Source organism: Camelina sativa, chromosome 9, assembly GCF_030686135.1.
Source record: "Camelina sativa cultivar CO46 ecotype springtype chromosome 9, ASM3068613v1".
NCBI classification, from domain to species: domain Eukaryota; kingdom Viridiplantae; phylum Streptophyta; class Magnoliopsida; order Brassicales; family Brassicaceae; genus Camelina; species Camelina sativa.
The window spans coordinates 5,896,628-5,914,041 of record NC_141888.1 but is presented as its reverse complement, the minus strand read 5'-3'; the positions used below and the strand labels follow the sequence as shown (position 1 = coordinate 5,914,041).

The following is a 17,414-nucleotide window of genomic DNA, read 5'->3' as shown; positions in this document are numbered from 1 at the left end:
TATTGTAACACCCGCAAACCTTTTTCTTGGTATTTTGGTGAGGGTGTCGATCGACACCACATGAGGTGTCGATCGACACTGGTTGTGGCCGGTTGGTCGGTTCGATTTTAATCGTCCGGTTGTGTGGTTGGTTTAGGAAACCCTAAAATTGGGTTTTAAAAGGGGAACTCGACCTTTCTCTTCCCTTTTGACCGTTTTTGACAAAGAAACAGAGAGAAAAAGGAGATTTCGATTTTGGGAGAGATTTGTGAGTTTTCTAAGCTGTTCTTGTGAGATTTGGAGCTAGGAAGGATCTAGAAGCTTGCTAGGAGTGAGGGAATTCGTTCTTATTGGTCAGAATCTTTCTACAGAGAGGTGAATGCATGACCATGGCTAATCTAAGCCTTTGATTCCCTTGTTCTTGCTTGTTATTGCTTGTTTGTGTGTTTTTCTTGCTGGCATTGGTTGTTACAGGTTCCTACGGATGTATAAGGCTTGGGTTTTGAGTATTGGACGATTTGGAGGAGTTTTGGGAGCGAGATTCGACTATCGACTTCGTGCGGATCGCAGTTGCAGAGGAAGTGTCGATCAATACCACTTGGTGTCGGTCGACACCAGCAAATTGGGCATCGATCCACACTGTGGGGTAGTGTCGGTCGACACCGTTGAGCCAGTGTCGGTCGACACTAGGCTGGTGCTGGTCGACACCTCCCTTCCAGCGAGATGATGTTTGATTTCCTGGGTTTTGTGTTTTGTTTGATGCTTGTTTGGAACTTTGGAATCATTGTTGCTTGTGTGTATAACACAGTAGATGGGAGGATTGCCTCACTGAGTGTTTATCAAATACTCATGCATCTCAATATGTGTTTGTGGTACAGGTAAAGGCAAAGTGTGATCGTGGAATCAAGGCGATGAAGAGGAGGATGTTCTAGTGGTTCGCTTGGTTGTCTGGCTTCTGTTAAGTTGCTAGAGTTGAGTCCTAGAACATTGTTTAGGATTGTTGGTTATTTGGTTTATGCTGTTTGGATCATTAGTTTGTGATTGGAATTTATACTGGATATTATTCTATTGGCTATTATCTTTATTGGATATTATTTATTGATTATTGGTATTGTTATTCCGCTGTTGGTTGTGATTGTGGTTAGGTGGCTAGTGGGTATGGGACCACTAGCTGTAGTTTATTTATCATATTATATTTATTATTTATTATTTTAAACGGTGGTTGGGTAAGGAGGGCTTAGCTGGAGCGGTTGAATTTGGTTGGAATCGTACACGGAATTTTAGGTCTCCGGGTTTTGTTGATAAAATAAGGAATTGTAGGAATTCAATTTCCTGGTGGAGGAAAAATAATGTCAGTACTGGTCCATCAGTTATTTCTTCTTTGAAGACTGCACTACACGATGCGAAGATGGATGACTCGGTTTTGCTGGAAGATATTCGGGGAATTGAGAGGAAATTGAAAGAGGCATATAGGGATGAGGAGATTTATTGGCAACAAAAGAGCAGAAAATTTTGGCTAAGGGTTGGGGATAAAAACACATCATATTTTCATGCATCCACTAAACAAAGGCGGGTTCAGAATAGGATAATTGGTTTAATTGGTGCAAATAACGTTTGGGATGAATCAGCGTCGGGTATGGAACATATAGCTACAACATATTTTGAGGATCTGTTCAAGAAATCCGACGGTGGAGGTATTTCTGAGATGCTCCAAGCAATTGATCCGATTGTTACGACAGGCATGAACAGAGTCTTATCCGGGATATCTTGGAACGGGAAGTCAGACAAGCTTTGTTTGCTATGCATCCGGAGAAAACTCCAGGTCTTGATGGGATGACAGCTTTGTTTTTTCAAAGATTCTGGTCTTCTCTCAAAGGGGATTTAGTGGCTTTAATTAAAGAGTTTTTTCGCACTGGCAGTTTTGATCCGCTTTTAAATGAGACCAATATTTGTCTTATTCCTAAAGTGGATCGGCCTCAACAGATGGCGGAGTTTAGGCCTATAAGCCTATGTAATGTGAGCTATAAGATTATTTCAAAAGTGTTGTGTTTCCGTTTGAAACGCCTATTGCCTCGTTTGGTTTCAGAAACACAATCAGCTTTTGTTTCTGGACGGTTAATTACTGATAACATCCTGGTGGCTCAGGAGATGTTCCACGGATTTAATACTAATAGTAGGTGTAATTCGGAATTTTTGGCATTTAAAACGGATATGAGTAAGGCATATGATCGGGTAGAGTGGGATTTTCTGGAGGCGGTTTTTGTCAAGTTGGGATTCGATAGGAAATGGATTTCGTGGATTATGTGGTGTGTATCGTCAGTGTCGTACCAAGTTCTCCTGAATGGTCAGCCCAGAGGTTTTATTAGACCTCAGAGGGGGTTACGTAAAGGGGACCCTCTATCACCATATTTATTTATTCTTTGCACAAAGGTCTTGATAGCTAATATTAAGAAGGCTGAAAGGGAGGAAAAATTAACGGGTATTACTATCGCCCGTGGTAGTCCTACTGTTTCGCATTTGTTGTTTGCGGATGATAGCCTGTTTTTTTGCAAAGCAACTGCTCAGGAATGTAAGATAGTTATGGATATAATCGGTTCCTATGGCAAAGCTTCAGATCAAGAGGTTAATCTGGCTAAATCATCTATTATGTTTGGCAAAAAGGTTACTCCGGATATTCGAGCCCAGTTAAAATCCGTTATTGGGATTTCTAAGGAGGGTGGCATGGGTTCTTACTTGGGTATCCCTGAGAATCTTCAAGGTTCGAAAACTAAGGTTTTTAGCTACGTTAAGGATCGGCTAGATGATCGTGTAAATGGCTGGTCTGCAAAGTGTTTGTCGAAGGGCGGCAAGGAAATTATGATTAAATCAGTGGCTTTGGCATTACTGACCCATGTTATGTCGTGTTATAAACTACCTCAGGAACTAACATCTAAATTGACAAGTGCAATTTCAACTTTCTAGTGGAAATCCAATGACAAAGCTCGTGGTATGCATTGGGTTGCATGGGACAAATTATGTAAAGATAAAGCTGAAGGGGGACTTGGCTTCTGAGCTCTGGAACAATTTAATGAGGCTATGGTTGCCAAACAGTTTTGGCGTCTAATCCACTATCCAACGTCTTTAATGGCTAAGGTGATGAAAAGTCGATATTTTAGGAACGAACATCCTCTTATGGCAAAGAAACCATATAATCCGTCCTTTGCTTGGAGAAGTATTTATTCCATCAACGGTTTGGTGGAGCAGGGGGCGCGATGGGCGGTAGGCTCTGGCAACTCCATTTCGGTTTGGCGTGATCCATGGATTCCGGATATTCGCCCTAGACCGGCGAATGGTCGAGGGAGGTTGTGGCTTCCGAGTTTAATGGTTAATCATTTAATTAACTCGGAGACTAAGGATTGGCATCTACCTACTTTGGAGGAGTTTTTTGATCCGGGGGATATACAACTAATTCAGAGTATGCCGGTTAGTAGAACTCATCAACCGGATAGATTAATATGGCATTATACTAATTCTGGGAAATATTTCGTCAAATCAGGATACCGGTTAGCTCGGGAATTGATTATGGATGTAGAGTATGGGCCGACGTGTACGGCATTGCGGGCCCAATCGTGGAAACTTGATGTACCCTCAAAAATCCAACATTTTTTTTGGCAGATTGGTTCGGGTACTCTACCTGTGTTAGAGCGTCTCGCACATCGGGGGGTTCGTTGTGACACCGTGTGTAAGAGATGCGGGTCAGCAGTGGAAACTATAAACCACACGCTCTTTGAGTGCCCTAGGTCTCGATGTATTTGGGAGTTGTCCCCTATCCAAATGGACCCGGGGGGTTTTCCATACACATCGATTTATGCAAATTTAGACTTTATTTTTTGGCGGGCGTCTTCGCAATCCGGGGTCTCGGATATAGGCATTCAACTACCTTGGATTATTTGGTCAATTTGGAAAGATATGAATAAAAATGTTTTCCAGGGTATTGAGGTAGAACCTCTTGAGATCTTAAATCAAGCGGCTACGGATAAATTATTGTGGGAGGAGGCCGAGTCTTTCTCAGTGAATTATCTGGATCCTCTATCTTTCTCGGAGGACATGGGTTCCTCTCCCCGATGCCAATTTGATGGTTCTTGGAAAGGTACAGACCCCTACCAGGGTTTGGGCTTGTGGTGCTGTAATGGAGAACTTAAAATGATCCTTTTGGGAGCCCGGAGTCACCGTCGGAGTATATCCCCTCTACATGCAGAATTACAAGCGCTGATCTGGGCTATAGAGTCTTTACTGGTGGCTGGAGTCGATTGTCAGGCCTTTGAGACGGATAGTGTAGTGTTAATGGCGATGGTGCAGACGCTGGAAGACTGGCCGACTTTTTCTAATCTGCTGGAGGATTTCTCTCTGCTTCGAAGTTCATATACCTCCTTCAACCTCACCAAGATTCCACAAGATGCCAATGTTAGAGCTGACTGCCTAGCTCGATCTTCACGATCTCTACCTTCAGAATCTAACTTTGTAAACTCGTATCCTTCTGTTTGGGCAACCAATCGTGGAGTTCTATTTTAATTATTATAGTCTGGTTGAAAAAAAAAAAAGGTTGGTCGTTTCATTTTGGTATCAGAGCCCTTACGGTTCTAGGTTTGGGTTCACTAGGTTTCTTTTGTGATGTTTGGGATTGCATGTCTTGATTGATTATGTGAGTTAGTCAATTGTGTGTGGCATGGAGTCCTAGAACATCCTCTTCGATCCGACTGAGTGATTCCACGGTGAGTTTATATTTCTGTGTTAAATAGAATTGTTTGCTTAGTCTTCTGTTCATGGTAGTGCAGATGGCTAGAGAGGATGTTGTCGCTGGTCGAGGTCGTGGACGCAGACGTGGTCGTAGACGCGGGCGTGGTCGTGGTAGGGGCAGAGTCCCAGTTGTTAGTGAGACCGAGGACCAGAGTGTGACAACTGAGGGTGTTGGCGAGTCGCAGGGTGTTCCGGGGGATTCCGTGAGTGTGGCAGGAGGGGGCGGTGTTGATGCTCTAGTGGCCGGTGATGCTAGGGTCCCGGGTGTGGGAGTCCCAGCGGGTGGAGTCCCTGGTACTGACTTTGCGGCTCTGCTAGCGCAGTTGGTAGCGCGGTTACCACCAGTGGTACCGGCGCATGCTCAGGTAGTGCCACCAGTGGTGGCGGAGGAGCGGCAGCCAGTGGCTGCGGATGTGGGAGTCCATTCTCGTTATCTCAGCATGCTGACAGAGATGGGCCGTATTCGTACCGAACAGTTTTGAGGAGGTGTAGATCCTACTGCGGCGGATGCATGGAGGGCGAGTGTGGAACGTAACTTCCATACTCTGAGATGCCCTAAGGAGTTTTGAGTGGACATAGGGGTCCATCATTTGGTTGGTGATGCTCAGATATGGTGGAGATCTGTGGTTGCTAGGAGGGTGCAGAGGGAGATGACTTGGGCTGACTTCATCTTGGAGTTCAACCGTAAGTATTTTCCTGGAGAGGCATTGGACCGGTTGGAGGTGCAGTTCCTTTAGTTATCTTAGGGGACGCGGTCAGTGCGGGAGCTGGACTTGGAGTTCAGTCGACTTCTTTGTTATGGGGGTCGGGCTATGGAGCCTGAGGAGGCTCAGATCAGGAGGTTTTTGAGGGCTCTACATGATGATTTGAGAGTTCACTGTTGAGGGCGGAGTTATGCTACGCGTGCAGAGCTGGTTGAGACTGCAGTAGAGATTGAGGAGGATATCCGGGCACAGTCAGTGACGGTAGCTCCAGCAGTGGCGGTAGGTCTACACAGGGAACCAAGAGGAGATGGGAGGCTACGCAGACGCAGAGTGGTGCGAGTTGCTTCAAGTGTGGGAGCAAGGATCATAAGATTGCTAGTTGTCCCTAGAGGAGTGCTCCGACGATAGGGCCTCGGGTATGTTATCATTGTAGGGAGACAGGGCACATCAGGACTTTTGTCCCAAGTTGCAGCCGGCAGCAGTGGCAGCGTTGTAGCAGGTGCAGCCTGGAGGTCAGCAGGTGGCAAGGATTGAGCAGGCGCCACGTGTTTACACGACAGCAGAGACTGGTCGAACCAGTGCCGGGGCGATCACAGGTATAATTTCTGGTACTTAAACTTTGTGAATTTTAGTAGGTTCAGATTGTATATGTTTCCTATGATAAAGTGTTAGGTTCTCAACACATGAGGTTTGTGTAGGGACCTTGTTGGTGGGCGGGTTTAAGTCCCATGTTATGTTTGATTCTGGAGCTTCTCATAGCTTCATTACCCCGGAGTGTGCAGAGTGTGCGGGGATCAGCGGGATCATGGAGAGCGTGCAGGAGTTGTCAGGGTTGCGGGAGGTGAGTTCCTGAGAGTGATTGGACGAGCTAGAGGAATTGATATTCAGATCGCAGGGGAGTTGTGGCCAGCGGATTTGCTTATCAGTCCAGTGGAGCTATATGATGTTATTCTCGGGATGGATTGGTTGCATCGGCATATGGTGCATTTGGATTGCCATCAGGGTAGAGTGGAGTTTGAGCGTTCAGGAGGGAAGTTGGTTTTTCAGGGTATTAGACCGACTTCGGGGAGTCTCGTGATCTCAGCCATTCAGCTGGGAAGATGATCGAGAAGGGCCGTGAGGCTTATCTCGTTATTATATCTATGTCAGAGTAAGTGGGGAAGTCTACGGTTAGCGGTATTCCAGTAGTGGAAGAGTTTGAGGATGTGTTTCAGTCTTTGCAGGGATTACCACCATCTCGGTCAGATCCTTTTACCATTGAACTGGAACCAGGGACAATGCCGTTATCTAAGGATCCTTACAGGATGGCTCCAGCAGAGATGGCAGAGCTGAAGAAGCAGCTAGAGGATTTGTTGAGTAAGGGATTCATCCGTCCTAGTGTATCACCGTGGGGAGCGCTGGTGTTATTTGTCAAGAAGAAGGATGGGAGTTTCAGGTTGTGCATTGATTATCGGGGTTTGAACTGGGTCACTGTGAAGAACAAGTACCCTCTTCCTAGGATCGATGAGTTGTTGGATCAGTTGAGGGGTGCTACTTGGTTCTCTAAGGTAGATCTGGCGTCGAGTTATCATCAGATACCGATAGATGAGGCAGATGTGAGGAAGACTGCTTTCAGGACTAGGTATGGGCATTATGAGTTTGTGGTGATGCCTTTCGGGTTGACTAACGCGCCAGCAGCGTTTATGAGATTGATGAACAGCGTGTTTCAGGAGTTTCTGGATGTGTCTGTCATCATTTTCATCGACGATATCCTGGTTTCTTCTAAGAGTCCCGAGGAGCATGCAGTGCATTTGAGGGCAGTTATGGATAAGCTGTGGGAGCAGAAGTTGTTTGCTAAGTTAAGCAAGTGCAGTTTTTGGCAGCGTGAGATGGGCTTTCTGGGTCATATTGTGTCTGTAGACGTGGTTTTTGTGGATCCAGAGAAGGTTCAGGCTATCAGGGATTGGCCTAGACCGCAGAATGCCACAGAGATCAAGAGTTTTCTTGGATTGGCAGGATACTACAGGAGGTTTGTGCAGGGGTTTGCGAGCAGAGCACGTCCTATGACTAAGTTGACAGGGAAGGATGTTCATTTTGTTTGGTCAGAAGAGTGTGAGGAAGGCTATGCAAGCTTGAAGGAGATGTTGACTACTGCGCCAGTGTTGGCTTTGCCTTAGCAGGGAGAACCCTATGTGGTTTATACAGATGCATCTAGAGTTGGTTTGGGGTGCGTTCTGATGCAGCATGGGAAGGTGATTGCCAATGCTTCGCGACATTTGCGGGTGCATGAAGGCAACTATCCTACTCATGATTTGGAGATGAGTGCTGTAGTTTTTGCCCTGAAGATTTGGAGATCTTATCTTTATGGTGCAGAGGTACAGGTGTTTACAGATCATAAGAGCCTGAAGTATATATTCACTCAGCCTGAGCTGAATTTAAGGCAGAGGCGGTGGATGGAGCTTGTGGCGGATTATGATTTGGAGATAGCCTATCATCCTGGTAAGGCTAATACGGTTACAGATGCTCTGAGTCGGAAGAGGGTAGCTTCGGCTCAGGAGCAGGAGATGGAGTCTCTGGTAAGGGAGATCAGTGCCTTGGGCTTGTGTGCTGTTTCACAGGAACCGTTGGGTTTGGAAGCAGTAGATAGAGCAGATCTTCTGAGTAGGGTGCGGTTGGCTCAGGAGAAGGATTTGGGGCTGGTGAATGCCTCTAAGGATGTGGATTCAGAGTATCAGGTCTCAGATAATGGTACTATCTTGGTGCATGGTCGGGTTTGTGTGCCCAAGGATGAGGAGTTGAGGCAGGAGATTCTGAGAGAGGCTCATGCGAGCAAGTTGTCTATTCATCCACGAGCGACTAAGATGTACCGCGATCTCAAGAGGTACTATCATTGGGTCAGGATGAAGAAGGATGTGGCTAGTTGGGTTTTGAGGTGTGAGGTGTGTCAGCTCATGAAGGCTGAGCATCAGGTTCCTGGCGGGTTACTGAAGAGTTTACCCATTCCTGAGTGGAAGTGGGATATGATCACCATGGATTTTGTGGTAGGATTGCCATTGTCACGGACCTTTGATGTTATTTGGGTCATTGTGGACCGGTTGACTAAGTCAGCACATTTTCTGGCCATTAAGAAGACTGATGGAGCAGCGGTCTTGGCTAAGAAGTATGTGAGAGAGATAGTCAGATTGCATGGGGTGCCAGCGAGCATTGTGTCTGACAGAGATTCTAAGTTCACTTCGGTGTCCTGGAAGGCATTTCAGGCAGAGATGGGCACTAAGGTGCATATGAGTACAGCTTATCATTCCCAGACAGATGGACAGTCTGAGAGGACGATCCAGACGCTGGAGGATTTGCTGAGGATGTGTGTGTTGGATTGGGGTCATTGGGCAGATCACCTGAACCTGGTAGAGTTTGCTTACAACAACAGTTATCAGGCAAATATTGAGATGGCTCCTTATGAGGCTTTGTATGGGAGACCATGTCGTACACCATTATGCTGGACTCAGGTGGGGGAGAGGAGCATGTTTGGTGCTAGTTTCGTTCAGGAGACCTCCGAGAAGATTCGGGTTCTCAAGCTGAACATGAAGGAGGCTCAGGATAGACAGAGGAGTTATGCTGATAGGAGGAGGTGAGATCTTGAGTTTCAGGTAGGAGACAGAGTGTACCTCAAGATGGCCATGTTGCGGGGTTCGAACAGGTCATTGTCAGAGACTAAGTTGAGTCCGAGGTATATGGGTCCATTCAAAGTGATTGAGCGGGTTGGACCTGTTGCATATAGACTGGAGTTACCCGAAGTTATGCGTGCATTCCATAAGGTTTTCCATGTGTCTATGTTGCGGAAGTGTCTCCATGAGGGTGAGCAGGTGTTGGCTAAGATTCCTGAGGATCTTCAGCCTAACATGACATTGGAGGCGAGACCAGTGAGGGTTCTCGAGAGGAGGACCAAGGAACTTCGGAAGAAGAAGATTCCTTTGATGAGAGTCCTGTGGGACTGTGATGGTGTTGAGGAGCAGACTTGGGAGCCTGAGGCAAAGATGAAAGCACGGTTAAAGAAGTGGTATGAGAAGCAAGCCGCAACTTGAGCTTGTTTAGCCTGGTTCCATCTGTAATCCGTGGCTGGAGCGGGAATGGAGTATTCCAGCCCATCTCTCTTGTTTACTTGGTCGCTAGGTGTGGTTGGTTGTGCGACTCAGTAACAAGATGAGGTGGTGCTCGGGGTACAAAGTTTCCGTGAGGCGGGATTTTTGGAGAAAAGTTTCCTGAAATAGAAGTTTCCAAAAGTGGGAAGTTTCCAAAAATGGAAAGTGCTAAATATGGAAGGTATTACGGGAGCTGGAATTTGTCCATTTTAGCGGTGGAGAGCCTTGGAGGGGCTTGTGTGGCCTTAGTGGCGGACTTTCGAGTCAGTGTGCCCGTGTGTGGCAGTATTCTTTTGTTATTGTGTGGCCTTTGTGGCAGTATTCTTTTGTTATTGTGTGGCCTTTGTGGCAGGCTGTTTAGCCAGAGTGCCTGTTTAGGCGGTCCTTCGGGACAGACGGTCCTTCCGGACAGATGGTCCTTTGGGACAGACGGTCCTTCCGGACTGATGGTCCTTCGGGACAGACGGTCCTTCGGGACAGATGGTCCTTCGGGACAGACGGTCCTTCCGGACTGATGGTCCTTCGGGACAGACGGTCCTTCGGGACAGATGGCCTTGGTGGCGGTCCTCTTTAGGACATTTTGTTTGGCCTTGGTGGCGGTCCTCTTTAGGACATTTTGTTTGGCCTTGGTGGCGGTCCTCTTTAGGACATTTGGTTTGGCCTTTGTGGCGGCCCTTGTGGCATGTATACGATCCTTGTGTGGTCATGAGGTATTCCAGTGAGGGGATATGTGGTTGGTAGGACATTGGGATGTTTTACGCGAGCCACGGGAAGGAAACCTGGATAGGGATAGGACTCAGACGTGTTCAGAATTGTTTGCTCGCGGCTCTTGGAGGACTTAGGTTCTCCTAGTACTGCCATATTCAGAGACTTTGTGGCTTGGGAGTATGGTTGGTATATCGACTTCGGACGACGGTCTGGAGGCGCGCTGTAGGGTGACGACCCGAGAGACGAGTTTGGATTTTTCCTTATACATTATGGCATGCGGGTTTAGGCCCGATGAAGAGCCAACATTTGGCATGCAGACTTAGGTCAGATGAGGAGCCAATAAGAAATCAAGGTCTAGGCCTATGAGTAAAGGAAAGTCCAAAAGTCGAGAGCAAATGACGCCTGGAGCGAGAGTCTATCGCCTAGAGGTGACCTTCTGTAGATCGGTCGGAGGAGTGCGGACCGTGGAGATGGTTGCACGGGAGTCCTTGGCTGATGGTTGTTCGAGATTAACAAATATTCAACTATAAATGGATAATTAGGTATTCATTTATTTTTCTCTGATCATCCAAAAGTAAGTATTCATCTAGATATGTTAACCATCCACATAATAGCGACCAATTATTCAAATATAAATAGATAATGTATAATTAATCAGTATCCATAGCACCTCATCCACATGATGGCATCAAATTTTCATTATACAAACCTAGTTTTTGATAGATATGAACAAGTAGATTTGTTATGTGTTGATGGTTGTATGAATAAATGTGGATTGGTTATGTATGAAAGGTTGTATGAATGAATAGACTAGCTAGTAAATATTAATGATATGCTAATCATATGAATAAGTGGATTCAACCGCTTGGATAGTTGACCACATAGATTCACCTGCCTGGATAATTGACCACATGAATGAGTATTTCTAAGATGTTACATTATATGTATGACACATAATAATCACATGGATTCAACCACTTGGATAGTATCTCATGCATCATCAAAATATGGACGACATGATGTTTGATTAATTAGACATTCATTTTTTTTAAGTTGATCATCCAAAAGTATCCATCTACCTAGTTTGAATATCCACATAGTATTGAACAAATATTCAGTGATAAATAGATAATGTGTGGTATAATTATTCATCCTAAATATAGTAAAATGGATTTTAAACTGTAGGAAAAATATAATTATAATGCATTATATATAAAAAATTTGACAATTTATGTCTAAATAAGTAAATAAATTGATAACAAAAATAAAAAGAGAGAAAAATAAAAAGAGTTATGAAAAAAAGAGAGAGAGAATTGAGTAAAGAGAATTGGGGAGAGAGAAGAAGTAGATAAGAGATATGAAATATTATAGAGGGTAAAATGGTCTAAAAAGTTAGTGAACAGTAGAAAATTGAGGTGAAAAGTGTGATATGGTCAAGAAATGTGTCAATTGAACAAAGTTTTATAAAAAGTGTGTCTTGATGAAAGATTCCCATAATAATATATATTGTACAAAACTATACTTAATTGCTGAGTTTTTTTAATTACATTCCTAAGTTTGAAAATTTACTTTTACGCCAATACTTTTTTTTTTTTTTATCAAAATAACATTTTTCTTCTGAATCTCCTTTTGTACGTATACTAAATACTTTTTGTTTTTTATGTAGTTTCATGTTTACTCTTGCAGGTTTTTGTTTGTACTGTTTTGGATCAAAATCAAAATGCATATGCTTTATTGTCTCCTGCAATTTATGTGGTTGGTTCGTAATTTTTTTGGATCAAAATATCTCAAGTTAAATAATAATAGTGACGAATCTATAATATTTACAGTCACCTTTTTTTGTAAATGGTGTATATAAAACATTTTAATGTATTTTCCTTATTAATTTTGTTCTCTATTGTTTCAAAAATTAAGTTTTCTAAATCCAATAAAACTCCATATATGAATTTACTCCATTTAAGCGTAATTAAGAAGACGAACACAAATCTAAAAATAATTTTTTGTGCAATTAAACTCGTTCATACACTTTATTTATCTAAAAATTATAGTTAAAACTTCATATTTCGATCATGTCACAACCACCGTGATGGCCTTCTTCTTAAGTTGGGACTTTGTCGTGGCCTTTATCCCCGCTGGCGTCTTCTTGGTAGTGTACAGAGGAACAGTAACAGCTTTTGTAGTACTGTTGTAAATAGACAGTGTTGGAGGGTTAAGATTATAAGCCAATTTCATTGGTTTTATTTAATGAAACACAATATTTTTTTAAGGACCAATATCAATGTTAAGTCTCATACGGAATGTAACACCCGCAAACCTAGTTGTAGTCGGTTTGGTCGGTTCGATTTTAATCGTCCGGTTTACGTGGTTGGTTTCGGAAATCCCTAAAATCGAGTTGTAAAAGGGGGAAAACGACCTAGGATCGTGTTTTGTGTTATTTGGCCGCTTTTAGAGAAAAACAAAATAGAGAGTTGGTTCTTGAGCTTTTGAGAGAGATTCCTTGCTGTTTCTTGGGAGATCTAAGGCTGGGAAGGTGCTAGGAGCTTGCTAGGAGTGAGGGAATTCGTTCTTATTGGTCAGAATCTTTCTGCAGAGAGGTGAGTGCATGACCATGGCTAATCTAAGCCTTTGATTCCCTTGTTCTTGCTTGTTGTTGCTTGTTTGTGTGTTTTTCTTGCTGGGATTGATTGATACAGGTCCCTACGGATGTACAAGGCTTGGGTTTTGAGTATTGGACGATTTGGTGGTGATTTGGGAGCGAGATTCGACTCTCGACTTCGCGCAGATCGCAGTTGCAGAGGGAGTGTCGATCGACACCAGCAAGTTGGGCATCGATCGACACTGTGGGGTAGTGTCGGTCGACACCAAGGCCAGTGTCGGTCGACACTAGGCTGGTGTCGGTCTACACCTCCCTTCCAGCGAGACGATGTCTGATTTCCTGGTTTGTGTGTTTTGTTTGATGCTTGTTTGGAACTTTGGAATCATTGTTGCTTATGTGTATAGCCCAGTAGATGGGAGGATTGCCTCACTGAGTTTTTATCAAATACTCATGCATCTCAATTTGTGTTTGTGGTGCAGGTAAAGGCAAAGTGTGATCGTGGAATCAAGGCAATAAAGAGGAGGATGTTCTAGGGACTCGATTGGATGTTGTCTGGCATTGCTAGGTTGTTAGAGTTGAGTCATTAGAAACATTGCTAGGTTGCCGATTTCATGTTTCTTGTTGTTTGGTATTGGGATATTGCCTTTGCTATAATATTGGATTGTTATTGGTTATTATTGGATTATTATTGGATATTGTTATTGGTATTGTTATTCCGCTGTTGATTGTGATTGTGGTTAGGTGGCTAGTGGGTATGGGACCACTAGTTGTAGTTTATTTATATATATTATTATTTATTATTTACTAAAAAAAAATGTCACATTGTAGTCTTGTTGTTTTTTTTTTAATATTGATAATAACGTTAATATCATACAACACAGTTAATGTAGTCTAGTTGTTACCATACACTTTTTAAAAAATCAATGTGACATTTTGAGATTCATCTCTTCAATATTTCAATTCTCATGACCTGGTTTACACGGTTTAAATATTTATCATTAGTTATGGCTGGTTTACATTTTATAATGATAAATATCTAAACCGTGTAAACCAGGTCATGAGAATTGAAATATTGAAGAGATGAATCTCAAAATGTCACATTAATTTTAAAAAAAGTGTATGGTAACAACTAGACTATGTTAACTGTGTTGTACAAATACTATGAGAACCACTGTTTTGTACAAATAATGTCTTTCAAATAACAAACATTGGATAATACACCCCCAAGCTGTGGAATCTGTGTCCCCCATTGGAACAATAATAATATATATTGTACAAAACTATACTTAATTGCTGGGTTTTTTTAATTACTGAAATGACCGATCCTTTAAAAAAAAAAAATAATAAATAATAATTATAATATAATAAATAAACTACAGCTAGTGGTCCCATACCCACTAGCCACCTAACTACAATCACAACCTACAGCGGAATAACAATACCAATAAATATCCAATAATAACCAATATTATAACATACTCCATATCCAATAACCAACCATCAGAAAACATGAAACCAGCAACCTAAAAATGTTTCTAATGGCCCAACTATAGCAACCTAGCAATGCCAGACAACATCAAACCGAGTCCCTAGAACATCCTCCTCTTTATTGCCTTGATTCAACGATCACACTTTGCCTTTATCTGCACCACAAACACATATTGCAATGCATGAGTATTTTATAAACACTCAGTAAGGTAATCCTCCCATCTACTGGGCTATACACACAAGCAATAGAGTCATCTCTAACCATCAACAACAATCAACAAACAACAATAAACAAACCAGGACTCTGCATCGACCGACACCAACATGCATCGACTGGTGCAATGCCGAGCATCGTTTTCCTCCGAAGCTTCTTGCCGGATCTTCGTTCCTACAACCACGAAACTCGATCTCAAGCCACAAGAAAACTTCCTAACGTCTAGAACAACGATCTAACAAGTCTAACAACACACAACAAGCAAATTAGAGATTATCTAGCTTAGATAAGCCATGGTCCTGCACTTACCTTTGCCAAGACGAATCTGAACCTAAACACAAGAAGAAAACGCCTCTAGGAAGCTCCTACAACGATCCCAGCTACAGATCTCTACAGAAATGCCTTCAAATCACCCAAAATATCCAAAACTTCTCAAGAACTTTTTCTCTCTTTCGTTCTCTCTCAAAAACGGCCACCACCCACGAATGAGACAAAAAATCGTGTTAAGGGTTTTCCTTACCGCAAAACGCAGCGTTTGACTTAAGTCAAAACACAGGAACTTGACCTTGCATCGACCGATGCAACATCTGCATCGACCGATGAACCTCCCAAACCGGGATTTTGGTTCACGGATGTTACAATTACATTCCTAAGTTTGAAAATTTACTTTTACGCAAATACTTCTTTTTTTTTTGATGAAAATAACTTTTTTCTTCTGAATCTCCTTTTGTTCGTATGCCAAATACTTTTTCTTTTTTTGTAAATTCATGTTTACTCTTGCAGGTTTTTGTTTGTACTGTTTTGGATCAAAATCAGAATGCATATGCTTTATTGTCTGCTGCAATTTCTGTGGTTGGTTCATAATTTTTTTTGGATCAAAATATCTTAAGTTAAATAATAATAGTGACGAATCTACAATATTTACAGTCACCTCTTTTTGTAAATGGTGTATATAGAACGTTTCAATGTATTTTCCTTATTAATTTTTTTCTCTACTGTTTCAAAAATTAAGTTTTCTACAATAAAACTCCAGATATGAATTTACTCCATTTAAGCGTAATTAAGAAGACGAACACAAATCTAAAAGTAATTTTTTATGCAATTAAACTCGTTCATACATTTTATTTAACTAATAATTATAGTTAAAGCTTCATATTTCGATCGTGTCACAACCACCGTGATGGCCTTCTTCTTAAGTTTGGACTTTGTCGTGGCCTTCATCCCCGCTGGCGTCTTCTTGGTAGTTTACAGAGTAACAGTAACAGCTTTTGTAGTACTATTGTAAATAGACAGTGTTGGAGGGTTAAGATTAAAAGCCGATTTCATTGGTTTTCTTAAATGAAACACAATATTTTTTTAAGTACCAATATCAATGTTAAGTCTCGTACGGAAACACTTCGTAGTCTTGTTGTTTTTTTTTATATTGATAATAACGTTAATATCATACAACACAGTTAACGTAGTCTAATTGTTACCATACACTTTTTAAAAAATCAATGTGGCATTTTGAGATTCATCTCTTCAATATTTCAATTCTCATGACCTGGTTTACACAGTTTAGATATTTATCATTAGTTATGACCTGGTTTACATTTATAATGATAAATATCTAAACCGTGTAAACCAGGTCATGAGAATTGAAATATTGAAGAGATAAATCTCAAAATGTCACATTGATTTTTAAAAAAGTGTATGGTAACAACTAGACTACGTTAACTGTGTTGTACAAATACTATGAGAACAACTGTTTTGTACAAATAATGTCTTTCAAATAACAAACATTGGATAATACACCCCCAAGCTGTGGAATCTGCGTCCCCCATTGGAACAATAACAATAGAAAATTTTGCATTCTAACACACTTTTCTATAAAAAAATTGCATTCTAACACATTTTTGAACCACCACACACTTTTCTTATAGTGTTTTACTTTTTTACCCTCTAACTCTCTCTCCAAACACATTACTTCCCAACACACATCTTTCTTTTATTTTTTATTTTTTACTCTATTTACTTTTCTTTATCTCTCTTTCTTACCCTCTCTAACTCTCTCACCATTTTCAAATAATTTTTATTTTATTTCTTTATCTTACTCCCTTTCTTTAATATATGTGTTTGAATAATCTTGAGTAGTGGATAACTATATATATATATATATATATATATATATTCCTTAGCCACATTTATATTTTTTTTAATTTTGCAATTTGATATGTTTTCTAGTAAAAAATCTTCAGATTTGGCTATATTTGTTACAGTTGCTACGAAATTAAATTTATGATATAAAATTTAGGATTTAGGGTTTAGGTTTTAGAGTTATTGTAACATCCGCAAACCAAATATTGTAGTTTAGGTGTGGGTGTCAATCGACACCCTTGGTGTATCGATCGACACCATGTGTTTCGGTTTGGTCTGGTTTCTTTTAATTGCTGTTTGGTTTGGTCGGGTTCAATTAGAATCCCTAAATTGTATTTATACGTGACTAAACGACGAATTAAGGGTTTTAGGGGGAGTTTTGTTGTCGCCGTTAAGTGAGAAAAGAGAGAAAAAGGAGAGAAAACGTTTCTGTGAGTTTCTGGGCTTGTTCTTGGTGTTTTGGAGAGATATGTGGCTGTAGAAGGGATAGCTGTTGCTGGGAACGAAGGAGAAGCTCATGGAGATGTTGATTCCATAGATTTCTCAACCCAATCTTCTGTATTTGAGGTGAGTGCTTGACCATGGTTGATCTAAGCATGAGATCTCTTTTGTTTGGGTGTTTCTTTGTTGTTTGTGGTGTTTGCTTGCTTGGGTGTGTTGTTCTCGAGTTTCCCATAGGTTTGCGTGTCATTTGGGTG

At 41.8% G+C, this 17,414-nt stretch overlaps 1 protein-coding gene across 1 annotated transcript; it reads left to right on the top strand.

The window, feature by feature from the left end:
• The first annotated feature begins 3,054 nt into the window (after window positions 1-3,054).
• LOC147937785 (uncharacterized) lies at window positions 3,055-15,444 on the top strand. Its single transcript, XM_087465263.1, has 4 exons — window positions 3,055-3,546; window positions 3,634-3,681; window positions 3,949-4,479; window positions 15,364-15,444. The coding sequence occupies exons 1-4, from the start codon at window positions 3,055-3,057 to the stop codon at window positions 15,442-15,444; spliced, it is 1,152 nt and encodes a 383-aa protein (XP_087321389.1).
• Window positions 15,445-17,414: the final 1,970 nt, after the last annotated feature.